The sequence below is a fragment of the Theropithecus gelada genome, chromosome 7b (assembly GCF_003255815.1).
Source record: "Theropithecus gelada isolate Dixy chromosome 7b, Tgel_1.0, whole genome shotgun sequence".
Classification (NCBI taxonomy): domain Eukaryota; kingdom Metazoa; phylum Chordata; class Mammalia; order Primates; family Cercopithecidae; genus Theropithecus; species Theropithecus gelada.
The window spans coordinates 94,961,091-94,983,698 of NC_037675.1; the positions used below are offsets into that span (position 1 = coordinate 94,961,091).

The following is a 22,608-nucleotide window of genomic DNA, read 5'->3' on the forward strand; positions in this document are numbered from 1 at the left end:
TGGGAGAGGTATCAATGACTCACTAAAAAAGAGGGTAGAATAACTTATATAATACTTAAGAGGAGCTCCACATGGAGGGCATGGGAAAGATTTGGGGAAAATTGATTAATCCTCACTAAAAGCCTAATATCTCTGTGATAGTAAGCTGTAATGCTAAGCAAGAATGATTTACCAAATAGAAAAGTATTATCTTTGTAATAGGCTGCAAAAATTACTTTTTAGGCAAAAGTCAAGAGTTGTAATAGAATTAAATATGAAAATATGTTGGAACTTAAAGTTTATATCATACTCTGCTTTTGGTTTTACTTGGTTCTACTTGAAGTCCACTTTATGAAATACTTTGGAGCCCAGATAATTATCTAAGGCAGGTTCTGGCAAACGATGGCTCAGACCTAAATCTGGCCTGCTGCCAGTTTTTGTAAATAAAGTTTTGTTAGAACACAGCTATGTTAATTTTCTTACATATTGTCTATGGCTGCTTTCATGCTCCAACAGCAGAATTGAGTAGTTGTGACAGAGACTGTGGCCCACAAAGCCTGAAATATTTACAAAAAAAGTTTGCCAATCTCTGATTTAACACACCCCCAAGTAGTTACTCATTACATCTAAAGAAGCATGAAACTTATATGAGGAAAATTCTCACTCTGAGCCTTTGTCATCAATATATAGTATACAAATGTTGATGGTAAATTGAGCAGTTCTAACTAGATTCCTCAATCATTGAAATGTCTGAGTTTTCACTTTGAATTACAGACTGTTTGGGTTATAAGCTTGGATGATTTCCCCCCTTCAAATTTGTGAGAACAACTAAGAAAAGAGTGTAGTTCCAGAAAAATTTGTGTATTAGGCATCTTAACTGCTGAATCAGCTAGCTCATGAGTTGATTATTTTTTCGAGGGTAGGAACAGAATTCAAAAATGGCTTTGGTAAATTATAGAAATTTAAACTCATGCAAAGTACAAAATGCAGTTAGTTATCTAGATTTTTTTGTTCATTTGACTTAAAAGATACAGATATTGAAATATTCTGATGATCAACTGTGAAATTAACACTTTGCATCTCTGTGCTTAGGCTAGTGAAACCCAGCCGTATCAACCAGTCCCAGCAAGGGCAAACAAATTATAGGTCACGTGTAGGAAATAAAAAACCACACTTGAAAAAGAAAAGTTGGATGATTGATACAGAACTAAGATTCCAGAGTAAGAGAAGTGAACCACTCAATGTTAGATTTAATGCCACCTTTTTTGAATGAGGTATACCTTAAGAAGCAAAATTCTCTACCACTAGCATTTTAGTATCAGTTATGATTCTGAAATCTTAATAATATATTTTCCTTTTCCTAATGAGAGACTACTGTTGTTTACCACTTTACAGAAGGAATTAGAGTGAGTAATATACTGCCAATTTGAGCAGCAATTGAACAAGATGATTATTTTGGTTCTTTGTGGAATGAGAGTGAATTTCTCGACACTATTTATTACTTGAATTGCAAGTAACAGGAGAAATGAAAAACCACAGCAGCCACATTTAAATCCTCAGGGTGGACTCATCAGCTAGTACAGGGAGAAACATTTATTGGTAAAAAGGGTTTTACTAAAAATATTTATTCCACCTTGCTTTTGGAAAATCTGTCATTATTGAAGCATTTGTGTTAAGAATCTAGGGAATGTGATACCCAGGAACGGGAGAGTTCATTCTGTCTTTTTATGTGTTTCAGATGTGTATAGACCCTTCCCTGTCAGTAGCATTGGGTGATAAACCACCGCCGTTGTATCTCTGTGAAGAATGCAGCGAGAGGATTGCAGGGTAGGTATAAGAGTTCTTAAAGAAAAAGAAATAGAGCAATAATGAGAAGATAAAAATCATTTGGACTTAAATTAGTTACATTACTAAAGTTTCTCACTAGCCTCTCTGATTTTTAAAGGTTAATTATTCTGATATTTAACATATAGCAAACTTTCATTGGGAACATTACAGCTTTGAAAAGTTGCAATATTTCTCTCCGTGTGACGTGAGAAGAAGGCAATTCCACTTAATAAATCAGCTGCAATTTTGGAGTAACCCTGTTAAAAAGGCCACAGAGAAAAACAGATGTAAAAGAAAACTGTGGTTTCCAAACATGACATATAAATTATATGGATTCTTTTTGCTTGTTTGTTTCACAGAATCACACTCAGCTTTGTACAGATCATGCAGTATTTTGGTTGGCTTAATTAGCATCTGGAAAGTATCATTTAAAGATAACTGAATATGATGAAGTGCCTATAATTTATAATTTAGCTGGAATGCATTAGACATTTTAAGAGTTTATTATGATGGTGCTCTTAATTATACTTCCTTTCTATTAAAAGCCTTTCAGCAATAGTGTGCAGCTTATAAACATTCATGTGGAAGGAGAATATTTCAATGAAGCTCAAAAATGAATTTTGTTTTTTTTCAATAGGGACCACAGTGAGTGGCTGATTGATGTTCTTCTGCCGCAAGGTACGGTTTACTTAGGAAAGGATGAATAATGAGTAATCATGACTAATGACATAGTTGCTTTATCTCCTTTTGTACTATTTTATTTTACAAAGACAGTCGCCAAAGTATTGTATTCTATGAATATTCATTGATATGAGGCATAATATCAATGCCTTGCTTATAATGTACTCACACATTTAATAATGAGGGAAGTAGTATCATCCCTACCAGAATTAAGGGTAGATATTGGAATTAGAATTCCGTAAGACTAAAGCCCTGCCAAATTATGTCTTCAGGGATTTTCTGTATCTGTAACAGGTGTTGTCAGTAATAAGATGCTGCGCCGGGTCTGATTAAGGAGAAGAAAAAGAATAAGGAACACCACCTGGGAGAGAGATGAATCATTGGCCTTTTCCCTGCTACTATTACTAGTACTGTGTCGTCGGGGAGAAATCATTGAATTTCTCTGAGACTCAGTTTCCTCATCAGTAAAATGGGGATAAAGTATATCTAACCCATCTCGATGGAAAGACAAGATTTTAAGGCTTCTTGTAGTTTGTTGGAGTGCTCAAAGCTATGCCCTATAAGTTGGTAGGTCCCAGACAGAGCATTTCTCCACATATGGGAGAAGCAGTTCTTCCAGCCATGTCACTGGAGGCTAAAATGACAAGGAAAAGTACTGACAAACACAGAGGAAAGATGAAAGGTGGAAAATTGCTGCGGGCATACTAAGTTTAAGTAGAGATGGGGCACAGGAAGAACTCGATGGTATATGACTTCAGATGTAGAAAATAAATGGATTCCCATCCTGGCTAACACGGTGGAACCCCGTCTCTACTAAAAATATGAAAAATTAGCCAGGCATGGTGGCACCTGCCTGTAATCCCAGCTACTCAGGAGACTGAGGCAGGAGAATCACTTGAACCTGGGAGGCAGAGGTTGCAGTGAGCCGAGATTGCACCACTGCACTCCAGCCTGGGCGACAGAGTGAGACTCCGTCTCAAAAAAAAAAAAAAGAAGGAACCATGAAAGTCTCATCATTGTAAAAAATCAAGCTGCACTCCTTGAATAAACAATGAATTCACATGTGAGTAGCTGAAAATATCCTCACTCCATTGGATTCTTGGGGGAAAAAAAAAAGAAAAGAAAAGGATTCATGTGAAAGGCTCATTTGAAAGGAAAACCTTACGCAAACTAAATTCTAAGAACTTTTTTTTTTTAAATTGAAGGCCTTTGCTTGATAATTACACTTTTCGTAGTCTTATTTTTCATATTAGATTATTTATATTAGATTCTCAACCTTAAGGGAGAAATTAATTTAGTGCTCCCCTCTAAAATGGAGCAATAACGTCAGCCTCTATATTCTTCAAAGGTACATTTTGAAAATTTACATAAAAATGTCTGTAGGTCAGGCGCAGTGGCTCATGCCTGTAATCCCAGTACTTTGGGAAGTGGAGGCAGGCTGATGGCTTGAGCCTAGGAGTTTGAGACTGGCCTGGAAAACATGGTGAAACTGTCTCTACTAAAAATACAAACAAACATACAAAAAATTTAGGAGGGCGAGAGGGAAAAAACAATTTAGCGAGGCATGGTGGCCTGTGCCTTTAGTCCCAGCTACTTGAGAGGCTGATGTGGGAGGATCATTTGAGCCCAGGAAGTTGAGGCTGCAGTGAGCCGTGATCATGCCACTGCACTCCAGCCTGGGCGACAGAGAAAGACCTTGTCTTAAAAAAAAAAAAACAAACCCACCACCACCAAAAAAACCTGTAAAAAAATTTGGGCTTATATGGGTAAATGTAACTTTTTTCCCTTTAAATTAGGCTTCTTAATTAGTGATCATCCACTGCTCTGAGGTAAAAGCCATAGTCAAGTTATAAAATACAAGTTATAAAATCCTTTTTAAATATGTCGCTGAGCAGTGATATTCATCTTTAGAGGAAAATTGGCAATAACTTTTCATTATTTATCTAGACATGTGACTCTAACCTCAGATGCTTCAAGATAAACTCTGGGATATCAAACTGTCAAATAACCATTAATTATACAAAACCAGTTTTTAAAAGTGAGTTGTAAATTTTATTGCTTTTTCATCCACTAGTTTAAGATTACCAGACAGGGTTTGGGAGACATTTGCCTTTGATCTTTTAAATAAATTGTAACATAGACTATACTATAAATAAGGTGTTAGTTCATTTTTTGAGTACATACTATTTCAGAGAACATATTAACCGATTCTTGGAAGATTTATTTTCAAATGATCTCCAGCATCAGTTTTCATGGAAATAATTGATGTGCCCACTAAAAAGAATTCTTATCCATTTATCAAAGTCAATCCCATATGTAGACAGTAGTTTGACAGTCTTGCTCCAACTGGTCTCCCCGTGGGATTGAAAATTGCTTTCTCTTAACCCTACAGCTGGTTTTACACACGCATGTTAAGAATGATATAAATTGATAATTTAAATCTAAGTAGTCCAAGTTAGTAATTTTTTCTACCGTTTTGATATTGCAAATAATCCCATGGTGATGCTGTAAATATATCACATCAACCCAGTGTCATAGTGTAATGGAAAGAACAATAAATGGGGAATTTGGAGACTTTAACTCAAGGGCTGCCCCTAGCGTTGATAGCTTGTGTGACCTTGAAGAATTTAACCACAGTGGTTCTCAGTTTTGTCCTCTGTAAAATGGGGAAATAAGATTAAAGTTGTTTGGCTTTAACAAGATTTGATTTCCAAGTCATATCTGAAAAGATTAAATTACTTGTAAGAGTAGCAGCATGCAGGTGTTCTTAACCTCACTAAACACACACCGCTAGATGAAAAGAGATCTATTTCATGCTTTCTGAGGAAACTAGAAGCTAATAAAAGTAGATGATAATTTATGAGACAAGCGAAAAGCTGTTTGGGCCAAGTCCAGAGGTCGTGTTACTAAGATTTAAAAAATTCCCCCTCCATGGCCGCCCTTATTTAAAATGGGCTCTAGACCTAGCATGGTGGCTCATACCTGTAATCCTAGCCTTTTGGGAAGGAGGTCAAGGCAGGAGGGTCGCTTGTGGCCAGGAGTTCAAGAACAGACTGAGAAACATAGTAAGACCCCATGTCTAAAAAAAAAAATCAGCTAGACATGGAGGGCCACCCCTGTTGTCCTAGCTGCTTAGAAGGCTGAGTCAGGAGGATCACTTGAGCCAAAGAGTTCAAGAGGCTATTATGGGGCCATTGCACTCCAGCCTGAGTGACAGAGTGAGACCGTGTCTCAAAAAATAAATAAGTTAATTAAATAAAAATTAGAGGGGCTCTCTTTCTTTGTTGATATTTTGTGTGCCTTCCCCTTACAGCTGAAATATCTGCTATATGTCAGAAAAAGGTAAGAGCAAACCATTTGTGTTGTTGGGGCATGATTTATTGTGTTTGTATGTAAATTCATTTATTGACCTCTGCCTTATTTCTGCACCATGGTTTCCAGTCTGTGCATGCCATTGTATTTGTGGAGGGGGAAAGGAAATAATTTAGCATGCAAGATTGCCACATCCAAATGGTCTCTATTTCCATTTCTGCTTTTGCTCACCCATCTTATGCACAATGTTTTTGTTCAGTAATTTGCAATAAAAGCCTATGTATAATTCTGGGATAGGAGTCTAATTAGAAAAAGGTTTGAATTATACTGCAATTTACGGTACTTAACTTTAGTTAAGGATATATCTTGTATGCTAGAAATCTCGATTGTTTTGAAGTGGAGTGCAAATAGTCCAATTTGTATGTGTGAAAAACATACCCAGACTGACTGTATATGGACAGTATTTATGTGTAAGTTGAACAATATATGTAGCTAAAGATTCTTCCTTTAATATTTCCTTTAGTTTTTTTAATAATAGTTTCTCTAAGCCATCTCCATCTTCTCTTCTTGTTTTAATAATCGAAAAGCGTGAGAGGAGGCAGTATGATGTCATAAAAAAGAACTTTTGACTAGTTGGTTGAGATTCTTGGACTCTGGCTGGTTCTGTTCCCTCCTACCTATGTGGACCTTGCACATGTCATTTAAACTTTTTGGGATGTTGTGAGTAGGTATATTGGAGGGCTGTCTCTGTTATCTATGGATGCATAGCAAATCATCTGAAAACACAGTGTCTCATATGGCAACCAGTTATTTAATCACAGTTCTGTGGATTGGCAATTTGTCCTATGCTCAGCTCAGCTAAGCAGTTCTTTTGATAAATTACTATAGGCTCACTCATGTATTTGCAGTCAGTTCGTGGCTAAGCTGGGATTGGCTGGCCCCAGATGGTCTCACTCCCATATCTGGGGCTCAGCTGGGATGGCTGGAATGGTGAGATGGGTGGGGTGTCTGGGCCTCTCTCTTTCCACATGATGTCTCATCGTCCAGGGGCTAGGCTGGACTTGTTCACAGGTGGCAGTCTTCTGAGAGAGTGAGAGAGTCTTACTCACTTAAGGCCTCTCAGAAATCACACAGCATCATTTCTGTAGCATTCAACAGGTCAAAGCAAGTTCCAAGGCAGCCCAGATTCAAAGAGTAGAGAAATAGGATCGTTGTGGTTATTGAAGGAGTGGCAAGAATTTTGTGATCACATTTAATCTACCACAATCTGTCCTTTGGACATAATTATTTACCTTCTATCCATATGCAAAATATGCTCACCATTTTATATGACCTTCACAAGTCTTATTCATTTATGGCTTCAGACTTAAAGTCTAGTATCTTGTGATCTACATGTGATATGTCGCTGATTAAACTTCTTGGTAACTGATTCTCTTGATTCAGAGTCCTGTGAACTAAGAAGGAAAGTTATCTTCCCTCTCTGCACCCAAGGCACAATGTTGAGACAGGGACAGGTTCATAGCAATAGACTTCTGTTCAGAAAGAGGAAGGGTAAGCAGATAGCAGTCATTGGTCTGTAGCAGCTCCAGCCACAAATACATCAACAGTTCCTCTGTCTCCAGGAATAGCATACTTGTCTTGATTACAATCTGGTTTTGTTTCCTAGAAGTAGTTCCCTAATCTGTTATTGTCCTCCTGAGCTCTTGGCTCCACTCTCTGAGGCATCTTTTCTTTTCGATAAGTAATGGTCCATGTTGCAGCTGAGTAACTTTCTCAATCTGCTTCCTGCATGTAGGAGTTAGGGTCCCATAGACCTCTTTTCATTTAGAACTGTGTCTGTTTAGTTTTAGCTGGTGGTGCTTTTGCTAGTATGACTTTCTTAAAAACTTTGTGGATTTTCAGTGAATCTCAGTGGGGTCCTGTGCCCCCGAAAGCCACATCTTTAATTATTTTTGAGGCAGTCCTTCCTGTATTTTGGGCATTTCAGTGTGCCCTTAAAATTATTAGAAGCCCTGTTATAGCTGAGAGGCTCAATTTGGCACCACCTTATAACTTTCTGAAGCCTTAACAAAGGATCTTAGAGTCATAGACCATATTCTTCCTTTGATCTTTATTCTGAGGCCATTCTTACTTTGAGAATCTTTTATAAGCTTGAGGGACTAGGATTCCAAACAGTTCTATTTTCTAAATCAGCATGTTTTGGCTCTGGGGACATACTTAATATATTTGACACCTAGGGTAGATCATTTTTTAACACTTCCCTTTTTATATGACAAAGTTATTTTTATAACAAGCTTCAAATTAGCACATTTTTATTGCTTATCCTTTAATAAACACTGTGTTTTACTTAGACGTTAATTTGGAGAACTTCCATTAAGTTCATAACAGTTCAGAATTATTTGAGTTTCTCCTGGGTAGTTTGTATTCTGCCTCTTTGGTACTGCATATTCCCTGAATGGTATATTTGAAATAAGCAATGATAGCATCGTGATTGGAAAGATGAAGAGACAGACCTTAATTATTTCAATTCTGTGATTTTGTGAGACTACTTGGAGTTATTTCTATGTGTTTAAAATTCAAAACAGTGAAACAAAGTGGTTGGAGTGAACATTTGAAAACATGCCCAGCTGAATCTCCATCTAAGGGAAGCCTCTCTAGTTTACTTTGGAAATGAACGAGCTGAATCCACATGGGTTGAGGCCTTTCAAATATATTATCAAAACTTAGTAGGAATCCTAGCAATTATTTAGAACTTCGATCAACTCAAGATTATTTTTGGGGAAATGTATTTTATTGCTGACGTTGTTTAGAATAGATGGCATGTGGTAATAAACCAGGTTGACTTTTAGTCGGTATTCCAGATATTATCATATGCAGTGTATCCAGACACTCCATAAGATATTGCTCAAAATTTAGCAGCATAAAACAGCAACATTTAATTATGTTCATAGACTCTGTGGATTAGAGATTTGGACAGGGCATGATGGAGATAGCTGAGGTATGCCCTTAAGATCCTTAGAAGCCATCCCCCGCAACCAGCTTTTTTTTTTTTTTTTTTTTTGTCTGTCTAAAAGAGTCTATGGTGTACCATATTAAATTCTGAGTTCTTAAAGGGTTTTATATTCAAGCCCTTGTCATCATTTTTTTTTCCTACTGAGACCACATTTTCCTGATAGGTCCCTGGATTTGATGTTTGCCTTGAAACGTTTTCTTACCTTGAGAATCCTACGCTGGCTAGCAAGACTGTCCTGAGCTCAATATTTTCCCTTTAAATTCTAGGTGAAGGCAGATTAATTCATTCTTTTATCTCCCTCCTCTCACAAGCTCCGAGTTCATAAAGGCTTAGAGTCTAACGCCCTCTTGGGGGTGTTCACATCTTCACAAGCACTATTGAAAGAGACATCGACTATGTGGTGGTCGCATCTCTCATAGGCTTTGCACGTCTCCAATAGCTTCATGTGGGTGGTGCCTCACTCCTCTGCCTCCCGCCAGGGCAGCTTGAACGCAGCACCCCTGAACTTGGAAATATCTTACCCTCCACCACTTTTCTCATTCCCATTACTTCATTTGTGGTGCCCTTCCTGCGGTTGATGTCAACGCTGACTCTATGAAGGTTTCTGGCTGTGTACGTCCCTGTGGTCTTCATAGAGTGCCGGTGGACATGGGAAAGCCTGGTTTGAGGCCATCACCTTGGCACAGCGCAGTCCCTGTCTTTGAATGCAGCATCTACCTGTCCTTGAATGCGACAAGGACAGAGGAGCTGCAATGGAAAGCTACTCTTTGAGGTGCATAAAATAATTTTGAAAGAGTTTATTCTGGGAGTTAACATCATTTCTTTTCTTCCCTGATGTGCTGTGATGTTGCACTCTCTTGATCCACGGTTCTGTTTTTTTCTTTATATTTCTCCTGAAAACTCTTGGAATGTTAACTTGAAATAATCCAGAAAGTGTCCTCCTCCTCCCTCCCGCCATGGCCGAGGTCACTTTACACAGGGGCTTCCCAACACAGTGCCACTGACATTTAGAGCATTTCTACCACTCACAGGAATAGAAAACACTCCTCCCTTTATTTTTTAACGACGACTGAAATCTAGCTGGTGGGAGAATAACCTGTGCTTTGGCAACCAGTGGCCCTTGAATGTGTTGTCACTTCGAGTGGCCCCTGATTCTTAGCCAAGTTTACCTCGGTGGTCAATTTTAATTGATTTCACTTTCTCGGCTTCTAGAACTGCAGTTCCCACGTTAGAAGAGCAGTTGTCACCTGCTTCTCAGCAGGGTGCTGTGGTCGTCACGGAAACAGGCCTGTTCGGTACTGCAAGAGGTGCCACTCGAATCATCACAGTAATGAAGTGGGGGCCGCTGCCGAGACTCACCTCTATCAGACCTCCCCTCCGCCCATCAACACGCGGGAATGTGGTGCTGAGGAGCTGGTCTGCGCCGTGGAGGCCGTGATCAGGTAACACGCAGTTTCTTAGTAGCTACCTCTGACAACAACACCTTGCTTTGAGCTAACCTCCGCACACTGAGATGTGCATGTTTAATGCAACCTCAAATTCCCTTACCCCAGCTGCTCACCTTCCCACAGTGTTGTAATGATGCTATTTTAATTCATGAATTCAATGAATATTTTTACGGATGCCAGTTATGTGCCAGGCACTATGCTGGGCACTTGGGAGGCAGGAGGGAATAAAATATAGTCTCTGCCCTTAAGTTACCTATGAAGGGACTAGAAAAACAAGCACGTCATTGTGGTAAGGTTTGGTGAGCTCACTAATAGCCTTGGGGAGAGGGCGTTAGGGGAACTAAGCGAAGGGGCCAATCAGAGTGAAGCATGTGAATAGGCCTGACTTGACTGACAGCAGCATTAACCAGTTAGGAGGCGGGGAAGGCGACAATGTCGCGCAAATTACCTGCACAGGAAACAGGTGTGGGACAACTCCAGGTAATTCCATACCGGGATAAACCACGACCCTGTGGAGTCAGACAGGGACAGCAGGGACAGGTCCTGCAGGCTACTGGGTTTTTCTTCTTCTATCACATGACCAAAAAAAAAAAAAAAAAGGCAATTGAAATAACTTCTACACTTGCTCACTTTTTTGTCTGATACTCATTGAGGCAAGATGTTTTGTTTGCTTGTTTGTTTTTGTTTTGTTTTGTTTTGAGACAGAGTCTGTCTCTGTCGCCCAGGCTGGAGTGCAGTGGCGTGATCTCGGTTCACTGCAACCTCCGCCTCCTCGGTTCGAGCGATTCTCCTGCCTCAGCCTTCTGAGTAACTGGGATTACAGTTGCTCGCCCCTACGCCCGGCTAATTTTTCATATTTTTAGTAGAGACGGGGTTTCACCATGTTGACCAGGCTGGTCTTGAACTCCTGACCTCAGATGATCCACCCGCCTCCGCCTCCCAAAGTGCTGGGATTACAGGTTTGAGCCACTGTGCCCGGCTCCAGATAAGATTTTTTTTTTTTTTTTTTTTTTTTAATTAAAGAACCAATATGGCCGGGCTCAGTGGCTCACGCCTGTAATCCCAGCACTTTGGGAGACCGAGGCGGGCGGATCATGAGGTCAGGATTTCGAGACCAGCCTGACCAACATGGTGAAACCCTGTCTCTACTAAAAGTACAAAAATTAGCCGGGCGTGGTGGTGCCCGCCTGTGCTACTCAAGAGGCTGAGGCAGGAGAATCACTTGAATGCGAGGCGGAGGTTGCAGTGAGCTGATATCGTGCCACTGCATTCCAGCCTGGGGACAGAGCAAGACTCCGTCTCAAAAAAAAAACAATTAGAATTTAAGTTTTAAAAGATAGAGGCCAAGTCTTTTCTGTTTCTCTTATCCCAGTGGCTGACACATAGTAGAAATGCAATAAATGTTTGTCAAATCGAACATTATGGGAAGTTTGAAAAGAAATAAAAACACAAAAACACTCAGCCATACTGTTACCATCATCATCAGTGTTGCTTGTGTTCTAATTTGATTCAACTGTGTTTTATTTCTATAACCATAATCACAGTGTATCCACAATTCTTTTTGAAATAACATTACACTATTAGCTTTTCTCCATGTCATTGCATAGTTTCCATATTTATCATTTTTAGTGGATATGTAATATTCATCTAGCTATAACTTACTTTTCTTTATTATTACATATTTACACTGTTTCCAGTTTTTTACTTTTATAAGTAACTCTTTGAGAAATATTTTTGTACATAGTACTGTACCTATATTTTTTATTTTCTTAGGTAGATTACCAGATGTCAGGTACCTTGGTTCAAGGGGTATGAATATTTACATGGCTCTTAATACATTAGCAAGTTGCTTTTCAAAGCATGTGTGTGGATTTACAATGCCAACACCATGTGTAAAACTTACCGATACTAAGTGTTGTTTTTTAAAATTGGTACTTGTTTAGCAAATGGAAAAAAGAATTTTCACTGTTTCACTTTCGTGTCTTTGAATACCAGGTGGTGAATATTTTTCCGTTTGGGTACAAGCTCCTCTATCTTTCCTTGTATCATGCATTTGCTGTCTAGATAGTTTCATGACAGATACAGAGGAAGCATTGACTTACAGTGGGATGGTTGGTGAACCAGAAGTCAGATGGGATCAATTCTGCTTGATGCTAATTGATTGGAGGAACTAGTCTCTTTGTGCCTCAGTTTGTTCATCTTTGAAATGGGAATGGAGTATAAAATAGTAAGAAAATAGAATGAGGCATCCTGGAGTAACTCATGATGCACAGTACTCAGTAACTCAGGAACACAGTACTCAATTTAAAGAAGAGCAATCCAGGGTGCCTGAGTACTCAGGAGGTACTTCCTCTGAAAGGTCATGATCTAGAATGTGTTTTTTCACAGTCTAACTTGAAATCACACTTCTCTTTGGCAGCTTGTTGAAAGAAGCTGAGTTCCATGCTGAGCAGCGAGAATATGAGCTGAACCGGCGGCGGCAGCTGGGCCTCTCCTCTTCCCACCATTCCCTGGATAATGCTGACTTTGATAACAAGGACGATGATAAACACGATCAGAGGCTGCTCAGTCAATTCGGAATATGGTTCTTAGTAAGAAAAATAAGTTAACTATTCTCCACTTTCTTATTTCTCATTCCAAAATTGTACTGATGAGGAATTTTTCCTGTTCTTTTAAAAGGAGTAAATAGTGAAAAATTAACCTTAGCAAAGGGACTGAATTCTCTGTGGCAGTAGCTCTCAATCCTGAGCTGCATGTTAGATTTACCTAGGAAGGCTTTTAAAAACTAACAATGCCCAGATCGCATTCGAGAATCTTGGGAATTGTTTAAGAAGCTCTTGGCCATTGATTTTGATGAAGAGCCAGGTGTTAAAACCTACAGTATCAGGATCTAGACTGGTACAAGTAGGAAAGTTGCTAGTATATATTGTCAAGTACTGGATTCAATAACATTTATAGATAATTCACATTCCATAACCTACATGAAATTTTTCTTGAAACTTCAGTCTCTGTGGGGCTTTTTGTATATTTATGGTAAGTCTGTGTACACCAGAGAAGTTATAGCCAAAGTAATGCAAGGAATATGGTTGCTATTGACTGATTTAACTTCAACATCTATTCAGTAGAGATCAAACATACAGATCTAACATCCCAAGCAAGCTGAATTTACCAATGCTACAGAGAAGCAGGCTTGTTTTGCCCATTGGAGACATTAATTCAGTCTCCATAGTGATGTATCTCTATTATGCTTGCACATTGTTCCGTGAAAGAGTCTTTACCAAATTGGCATTTAATTGCTGATTTCACATATCTTGCTTCCTAGAAGTTATTATCTAATGACACAATAGCTACTACTGTGAACTCTTTGAAGGCAAAGACCATGCTTTGTTTATTTATTTTATTCCTGGACCCTGCCATAGTACTCAATAAAAGATTAGTTCATAGTAAATGAATGAATGATGTTTTAAAAAGTCTATTTATGGGCTGGGCGTGGTGGCTTACGCCTGTAATCCCAGCATTTTAGGAGGCTGAGACAGGCAGATCACGATGTCAGGAGATTGAGACCATCCTGGCTAACACAGTGAAACCCCGTCTCTACTAACAATAGAAAATATTAGCCGGCTGTGGTGGCGGGTGCCTGTAGTCCCAGCTACTTGGGAGGCTGAGGCAGGAGAATGGTGTGAACCCGGGGAGGCGGAGCTTGCAATGAGCCAAGATCGCGCCACTGCACTCCAGCCTGGGCGACAGAGTGAGACTCTGTCTCAAAATAAAAATAAAAATAAAAATAAAAAGTCTATTTATGATAGTGAATTGGGGGACTCCAAGGTATCTGAATTATTACTGATACAAAATTCTTAGCGAAATATGATCATTTTAGAACTGAAATGTATATACATTATTTTCCTTGAGGATATGGATGAAATATTTTATTGACCTAACTTTTGAGAAGCATTTATCTGGCGCAGATTATATAATGGATTTCTTGTAGGAAAAAATGCTTAATTGGAAGGTGAAATCTTGAGGGAAAATGGTTGTTGCAATCCATCTATACCTGTAGGAAGGAACACAGTTTCTGGATAAGCGATCCCTGTTTTTAAAACTGCATATTTCAAACGGCTTATCTGGGATATCTTTTTATTTTATTTTATTATTATTTTTTTAATGCACCTGTTATAATTTTGTAAAGACAGATGGAAACTGAACAAGATTCTAATCTACATACTTCTAGGTGAGCCTCTGCACACCCAGTGAAAACACGCCTACAGAAAGCTTGGCCCGGCTGGTGGCCATGGTGTTTCAGTGGTTTCACTCCACTGCATATATGATGGATGATGAAGTGGGAAGTCTGGTGGAAAAGCTGAAGCCTCAGTTTGTCACCAAGTGGCTGAAGACAGTATGTGATGTTCGCTTTGATGTCATGGTCATGTGCCTTCTTCCTAAACCCATGGAATTTGCCAGGGTAAGTGGAGGCCTACAGCTCACACCTTGTTAGAGAGGAGGACTTGGGGAGAAGTGCTGCCTTAGCCATGCAGGTATTATCAGTGTCTGCAGAGGAGGAACATCTCTCCTGATTTTAATTAATATAGCTAAATGAATTTGGTAACTATATCTTGGGTCTATCTAACTTGGGTCTATCTAACTATATCTTGGGTGATGTGCTGCTTCGATGTTGATTTGGGATGAGGAAGATGCATTTGTGAGGTATCTTTAAGAATTTAAGGGACTATTCTTTCTCGACATTGCTGATTTTTTTTGAAGTGGGATCTTGCTATGTTGCCCAGGCTGGCCGCCTTGAACTCCTGGGCTCAAGTGATCCTCCTGCCTCAGCCTCTGGAGTAGCTGGGAAGCTAAATATTTTTATTAAGAAAACAACAACAAAAAAGCCTTTCTATGAGGTTACTAGAGCTCAGTCCCCTTTTGGCTTAGAATCTTGGGAAAGATTACCATTCAACTAGGGGAAATGTCTTTTTTTCTTTTTTTAATAATGTATGTATCTACAGATGAATGATAGAAGTCCCTGCCCTGCCATTTGAAATGCCAAAAAGGTTCAGGGTGAGACAAAAGGCACCTATTCCTCTCGCTTAAGAACAGATTTCTCTATGCTGATCCTCTTGCTTCTGCCTCAGTGGATCACATCTGAGAAGATCCCATGTTTCTTTTTTCCTTTTCTTCTTTTTGAGACAGGGTCTCACTTTGTCACCCAGGCTGGACTGCAGTGGCATAGTCATACTCACTGCAGCCTTGAACTCCTGGGCTCAAGAGATCCTCTCACCTCAGAGACTATAGGCATGTATCACTACATCCATCTAATTAAAAAATTGTTTTGGTAGAGATGGGGGTCTCTCTATGTTGCTCAGGCTGGTCTCAGACTCTTGGCCTCCAGCGATCCTTCTGCCTCAGCCTCCCAAAGTGCTGGGATTATACAGGCATAAGCTGCTGTGAGCAACCCATATTTTTTGAATATGATATAATTTGCATCTAACCCAGAAACGTGGATGTCCAGAATCAGGTTTTGGCAGTAATACGTGAAAGTTTTTTTCCAAGTATTTTCAGTTTTATTTTCATTTGTGATTTTTTATTTCCTTTCAAAGAGATCTTGAGGCAGTTTTCAGTAGAAATCTGTGCTAAAGTAGGACATTTAAGGATAAAACAGAGCACAGACCATCTATAGGGGTAACTTTTATTGGATTTTTAGGACTCAGAGTGATCTGTGCATTTATGGAGATGTACTTCTTTCTTCTTTGGTGCCACCTACTGACTCACTTAGAAAATTGAATTTTTGCCTAATGGAAATTTCCCATTTACTGACATTCTTTGCCTGTGTTGATATGTTTTCTGTTATTATGTCTCTTGGAATAGCGAAGGATTGATGTGACATGCTTCTGGAAAATGAGAAGAAATGATTATGTTGGGAGAAAAACTTTTCTTATTCCAACTTAGGTGCAGATGTTTTGGGGCCTGCAAATTAACTGATAATAGTTTAACTGGAGAGAAGACAAAGTTTATTTATGTGTACATGTGGGAGATCTCAGTAATAAATTACTTCCTGATTAGCCAGAGATACAAGATTTATATCAAACTTAACAAAAGGTTTACTTAAGGGTTTCAGTGAGAAGGTATGGAAGTTCCATTGGGTTTTTTAATGCCATGGGAGCTGGGCAAGAACTGGGCTATCTCCACAGCAGCTGAATTCATAGGAAACTCCTTTGGAGGGGGATAACAGAAAGGTATTCTCTGGAGACTCTGCTTGAATCACATAATGGAAGTTCAGATAAGATTTCTTTTTGCATCTTCTTTAGCTTAAATGTTTTCACTTTAAAATAATATCTTTATACCAACTCTAGGGTTTCAGTGGATAACATTTGCCTCATCTGAAACTTCCCTTGAAGTTTCAACATACATGAAAGAAGCTAGGTTGATTGCTATAGAGGGAAGATTTAGGTTAGAAATTGTGAGGTAAGAGATCTGCAGAGGGGAACAAGAGCATAGAATGAGGAACCAGAAAAGCACAGATTAATGGCTGGGATAGATTATAAATCTAGGTTTTGAGTATGGAGGGCAGGCAGTTGAGAAGATGTCTAGATGTTGGTCTTGAAGCATGTTTAGATGGTAGAGTGAGAACATCAGTGTCACAGTTACGGTTACTTTCCAGAGCACAGCAGAGAAGGAGATGAGTGTTTGGTGAACTTCCAGAGTGGACCAAACTGTTGTAGCAATAAGTCCTTTGATTTTTATATCATATTATCCCACTTCAGCTTTTAGGGCTTTGTAAGAAGATAACCCAGAGTCTTAATAATGATCTAGGAAGTTAGGGTTTAGTTCTCAGTGATGCCATGTCAGGTGGGTAGGAGAAAAGTTGTGTTAATTACTGGCCAAATGGGCAAGACAGTAGGATCTAGTCTACCAAGAGGTGAAAAATATCTCAAAGGTCATGAACAGGACTAGAATCTGATCACTCACAAGGGGGGGTTATAGTTTTTCATCAAAACATAAAATTTCTCTCTACAATCACCTGCACTTTGACCAAAGATAATCAAAGTAAGACTACTTTTGGTTACAAAATTAGTCTCATTTAATTTGGTCTGATCATTTGCACAAGCACAGCAAGATGGTAATTGACCATTTAGGGCTTTTCAAAGTTTGCATTGCCGGAACTCTTATAAGGAATCTCAGATTGGAATTTTAAAAGTTTCTTGATGCTAGAAGTCAAGCCAAGAACTTGTCATCAGATTTCATCTGCAATACTTATAGATTTGGGTGAATTCCTTTCTCCTTGAGGTCTCCCAAATATTCTAAGTTTCCTAGGAAGTGACCTTTTTACTCACCCGTAAGGCTGAGAATTTTGTAATGCAGTTATCGGATCAGTTTTTCCAAGAGGGCTTTGAAAACACTGGCTCCATAAAGTCAATCTTGGTTCCTTAAAACTGTTTAGTCATATCAGGTTCCACACAATTCACAAATATGACATTCTGCAAAGGCTTGGTAATATAACTGTAACTGCCTGATGGGTTCTTCCTGCCTGCTGCACAAACAACATCAATTCACGGAATTGAGTAAAGAAAGCGTTTGACATGAGGCTGGCTGTGCCACACAAGAGACTGAGTTATTGCTCAAATCAGTCTCATCAAAGGCTTGTAGGTTAGGGGTTTTTCAAAGCCAATTTGGAGGAAGGAGTCGGGGTGGCTAGGCAGTGGGTGCTAGCTGCTGCTGATGGTTGGGTTGGAGATGAAATCATAGGGAGTTGAAGCTGTCCTCTTATGCTGAGTTGATTATGGGTGGGGACACAGGAGGGGCTGGCAGCTCCAGGTGGAGCCATGGGTGTCAGACATGCAAAAAACATGAAAAGCTGTCTCAAAAGGCTAATCTTAGGTTCTACCATAGTGATGTTATCTGCAGGAATAACTGGAAAAGCTGCATAAATTGTGACCTCTAGAATAACAGCTGGCAACCATTTATGTCTATACCTTAGCAGAATTCAGGCTCCTTTTCCTCCTCCTAGCCTTGTGGTCTCTTTAGAAAGGCATTTGAAGTTTGGGGAAGGGCTACTATCATTTAAACTATAAGCTAAATGTCTCCCAAAGCTAGCTTGGCAGCTTAAATGCTAAAGGCAAGAGGGAGGTTGGCTAGATCCGATCTCCTCCACTGTCATTATTTTCTCACTGTTATCATTTTTGCAAAGGCGGTTTCATAACCAAGTTTCCCAATTATGTCCTGTTAAAAGCAGAACAGATTCTTATTCAACTTATGCAAATAGCTATAATGCTATGAAAATAAGAATATTCAATAAGAGCTTCTGAATTCTGGAGGAATCAACTAGAGAGGAAAAGGATATATTTCATTTTTGTTTACAAAGGTATAAATCTACCAAATTATTGTGAGTAATAGATAGCTTAGGAGAAAAGAGAAAGGGGTTCCTTGTATCTGAAAAACAGAACATTGATTGAAAAACTAGCAATGTTCTAAACAAAAAATGATACAAATTATAATCATTTATCATTCAGTCCTATGTAATTCAGTCTTGTTCTGCTTGATTGAGTTAGCAGTTAATGAACCCATTAGCTGCTCCACTAGAGTTCTGGCAATCCTTACTCAGTCCAATGGTATGATCTCAATTATTTAAGCAACGTCACCAGAAGCCTGTACTCCAGAGTATCTGTCATAGTCCTTTCCACGGATCTCAGAGACAATCTGTTTATGTTGAAAATAAGCGTTCTTGCTAGTAGCTGATTGCAAGAGTTTTCAGAAAAACATCAGATAACAATTACTATCTGAAAATAGTCATAGTTAAAGATGGGCTGAAAGTTCACTGTGACACAGTTGACAAGGCGGTTTTGTTGTTTCTGTAGCATGAAACATTAAAATAATAACAAAATGATAACTGATAATGTTTTGTCATTGTTGTCTACCATCAGACAAAGAAGCATAAAGATGTATCATGCCAACAAGGGCATTGACAAATTTCTAGGAACTTTATATAATTCACGAAATATTTATATTCATAACATTTACCTATACAAATGTAACCTAAGGACAGTTAAACATCTCTTTTTATTTGGCAATGCTTTCCATAGAATTCAACATATCAAATAAACCTAATTAGTTTAGCATATCTTTTTATAGGTAAGAACAAATCCTTTGAGATTTTCAAGGGTCTCTCTGGGAAACTTCAGTCAGTTCAAGACCAGGATTTTATTTAGGATTTGGCTTTGGAAAGGCAAAATACCAAAAGTTATCAGAAATGTCAAAAGATTTGAATACTTGATTAACCAACATTACAGGTCACTGTGAAATAATTCTTAGCTATTTATTTAACGTATATGATACCAAGAGATTTCAAAAGTAAATACGGGGAGTAACACAATTGTAAGAAACAAAAAGAGAAACAAAACTTAGCTCTTTTAACATTTAGAAAACTTGGTTCTCTTAAATAATCTAGGACATGATAAAGACAAAAAGCACAGGAAGGCCAGGAGTGGTGGCTCATGTCTGTAATCCCAGCACTTTGGGAGACCGAGGTCGGAGGATCACTTGAGCCCAAGAGTTTGAGATCAGCCTGGGCAACCTAGGGAGACCTTATCTCTACAAAAAATTTTTAAAAAGTTAGCCTGGTATGTTGGCTCACACTTGTAGTCCCAGATACTTGGGAGGCTGAGGTGAGAGGATCACTGGGAGGTTGAGGCTGCAGTGAGCTATGATCATGTACTTGCACTCCAGCCTGGGTGACAGAGTGAGACCCTATCTCAAAAAAAAAAAAAAAAAAAAAAAAAAAATCATAGGAAATTATTCTGATACGACACAGAGTCTTTGTTTCTGTCTTAGTTTCTTCAGTTTGTTTGGGCTGCAATAGCAAAATACCATAGACTGGGTAGCTTATAAACAACAAATTTCTCACAGTTGTGGAGGCTGGAAAGTCCCAGATCAAGGCAGATTTAGTGTCTGGTGAGGGTCTACATTCTGATTCATAGATAGTGCTTTCTGGCAGTGTCCTTATGTGGTGGAAGGGGCAAGCTCTCTCTGGGGTCCCTTTTACAAGGGCATTCATTCACAAGGGCTTTGTCCTCATGATCTAGTCACCTCCCAGCAGGCCCCACCTCCTAACATCATCACATTGGTGATTAGGTTTCACCATAAAAACTTTGCGGGGACACAAATATTCAGACTGGTAGTTTCCTAGGCAGGTTTTTCAAAAGGTAAAGAGAAACCTTTTACAACCTCTTATTAAGAACAGTAATAAGATAATCTAAAAAATATTGTTTTTTTAAGAGAGAGAAAACGAAACTCTAGTTTTGCATCAGTATACTGTTAATATTAAATCTCATTTAAAAACCTTACATAAATCTATTCAATCTTAGCCTACATGACCACACAAGATAAAATTTTCTTTCTCTGTCTTCCCTGCACTTCCCTTTCAGGTTTTGAGCCTTTCCTCTTCCTCATTCAGGAATGATGAATAAACAACTCCTTTAGGAAAGAATTGCTCTTTTCCCCGTAACAAAACCACATTCTACGTTACTTGAATACTTTGCATACAGAGGTTTTTCCTTCATCCTGATTATATCTAGTAGTTCAGTTTACATATGATTGATTATAATTTTCAACCCTTATTATCCTTTATTTTCCAGAGAAAACTATTAAGTAGACAACTGTGAATTGCCGGTTGTATATCAGTATTTTTTGGCATTTCAGCAAAGTTTGTGAATATACCATCTCACAATTTCTAGAGGCATATTCTTCTTCTTAGTACGATTCCCCAATGTGGCAAAAAGAACATCCTTTTTAACAAACCCAAATGTCTTTAGTATCTGTAAAAAATAAGAAGCTAAAAGCAGTTAAACTTATGATCAGCAATTAATGTGTTAATATTTTATCCTACTTAGAAGTGATCTAGATTTTCAATGAATATCTGCCATTTAATTTAACTTAGTATACCGTTAAGGTTTCAAGTTACCAAAAAGATTTTGAAAACTACATCTAAGCAGAAACATTATAAAACACAATTACTGTTGATATAAACTATGTCAGAATAATGATTCTATTTAATTAAAGTCAAATATGTAAATTCTAAAGTCTTAAACATTGGTAAATATATTAGTTTATTTGAGTAGTAAGCCCAGGTAAGAGCAAAACATGTGCTCAGCATGGTACTCAATGCTGATAATTCTGAAAACACAGATGTTTTTATTAAAACGACAATATTATACTTGTCTCATTTACAGATTTACTGAAATCACATACACTTGAAATCATTTGGATTAGTTCCTGTATTTCTGAGAGTTTTAGGAATATTTTATTTGTATATGTTAAAATAAAAACCTTAGACAAATTATATTTAACAGAGATTAATTGAGCAAAGAACAACTCAAATCAGGCAGTCTCTGAACCAGAATAGATTCAGAAAGGCTCCAGCATAGCCATGTGGTGGAAAAAAAAGACAGGAAAAGAAAAGCAATGTACAGAAAATGGAAATGAGGTACAGAAACCGCCAGATTGGTTACATCCTGGTGTTTGCCTTATTAACAGTTGGCTGCCTTTGATTGGCCAAAAGTCAGTGATTGGCACAAGAGTAGGTTACGATCTGTTTATACATGCAGTTAGGTTACAGTTCACTATGTATGAATAGAAACCATTGGGCCAAACTTAGAATATGTAAGAAGACAGTGCTAGGCTAGACTTAATTTAACATGTGAGTGTCTATGTTTTGCAACTGTCAATCTGAATTAATCAAAAGGATCAGAAACCAGTTTTAAAGCATGTATTTAAGCAAAAAGCTGGGAATGGCCATTCAGCAAACCTAGACTTCAGAGAAATGGGGTCAGTGCTCTGCAGTTAAAAGTTAAGGCCTTGCTTATACAGGCAGAAAACAAAGAAATTTAGCAGGATTATAACATTTTCTGCACAAGGGTGGTTTATAAATTGCAACAATTTAGCTAGTTACAGTTTGTTTTCATTTCCATACAGCTAGTTTTCATTGCCTTTCCAATTTAAAAAAGTATATTTAACATTTCATCCTAGACAATATGATAGTCATGAAGTCTCTGTGAGAGAGGAAAGAGGAAGTTCCAGCCTGGCCAACACGATGAAACCTTGTCTCTACTGAAAATACAAGAATTAGCTGGGCATGGTGGCGTGTGCCTGCATTCTCAGCTACTCGGGAGGCGGAGGTTGCAGTGAGCTAAGATTGTGGCTCTGCACTGCAGCCTGGGAGACAGAGCAAGACTCCATCTCTCTCTCTCTCTCTCTCACACACACACACACACACACACACACACACCCCAAAAAAAGGAAGGAGTCTTCCCTGGCTCAATTTAGTCATTTACTACATTTTACAAAATAATGTAAGTAAGAAAA

General features: G+C 38.6%; 1 protein-coding gene across 3 annotated transcripts in view; it reads left to right on the forward strand.

Annotated features, from left to right (window-relative positions):
• The window catches only part of UNC79 (unc-79 homolog, NALCN channel complex subunit), a 371,443-nt gene that overhangs the window by 189,761 nt on the left and 159,074 nt on the right, over window positions 1–22,608 (forward strand). For all 3 annotated transcript variants that reach the window (XM_025391814.1, XM_025391812.1, XM_025391813.1), the window contains 6 exons: window positions 1,718–1,806; window positions 2,444–2,484; window positions 5,801–5,829; window positions 10,025–10,254; window positions 12,680–12,851; window positions 14,489–14,719. In XM_025391814.1, the coding sequence (XP_025247599.1) occupies window positions 1,718–1,806; window positions 2,444–2,484; window positions 5,801–5,829; window positions 10,025–10,254; window positions 12,680–12,851; window positions 14,489–14,719 (792 nt within the window). The remainder of the gene's footprint in view (window positions 1–1,717; window positions 1,807–2,443; window positions 2,485–5,800; window positions 5,830–10,024; window positions 10,255–12,679; window positions 12,852–14,488; window positions 14,720–22,608) is intronic.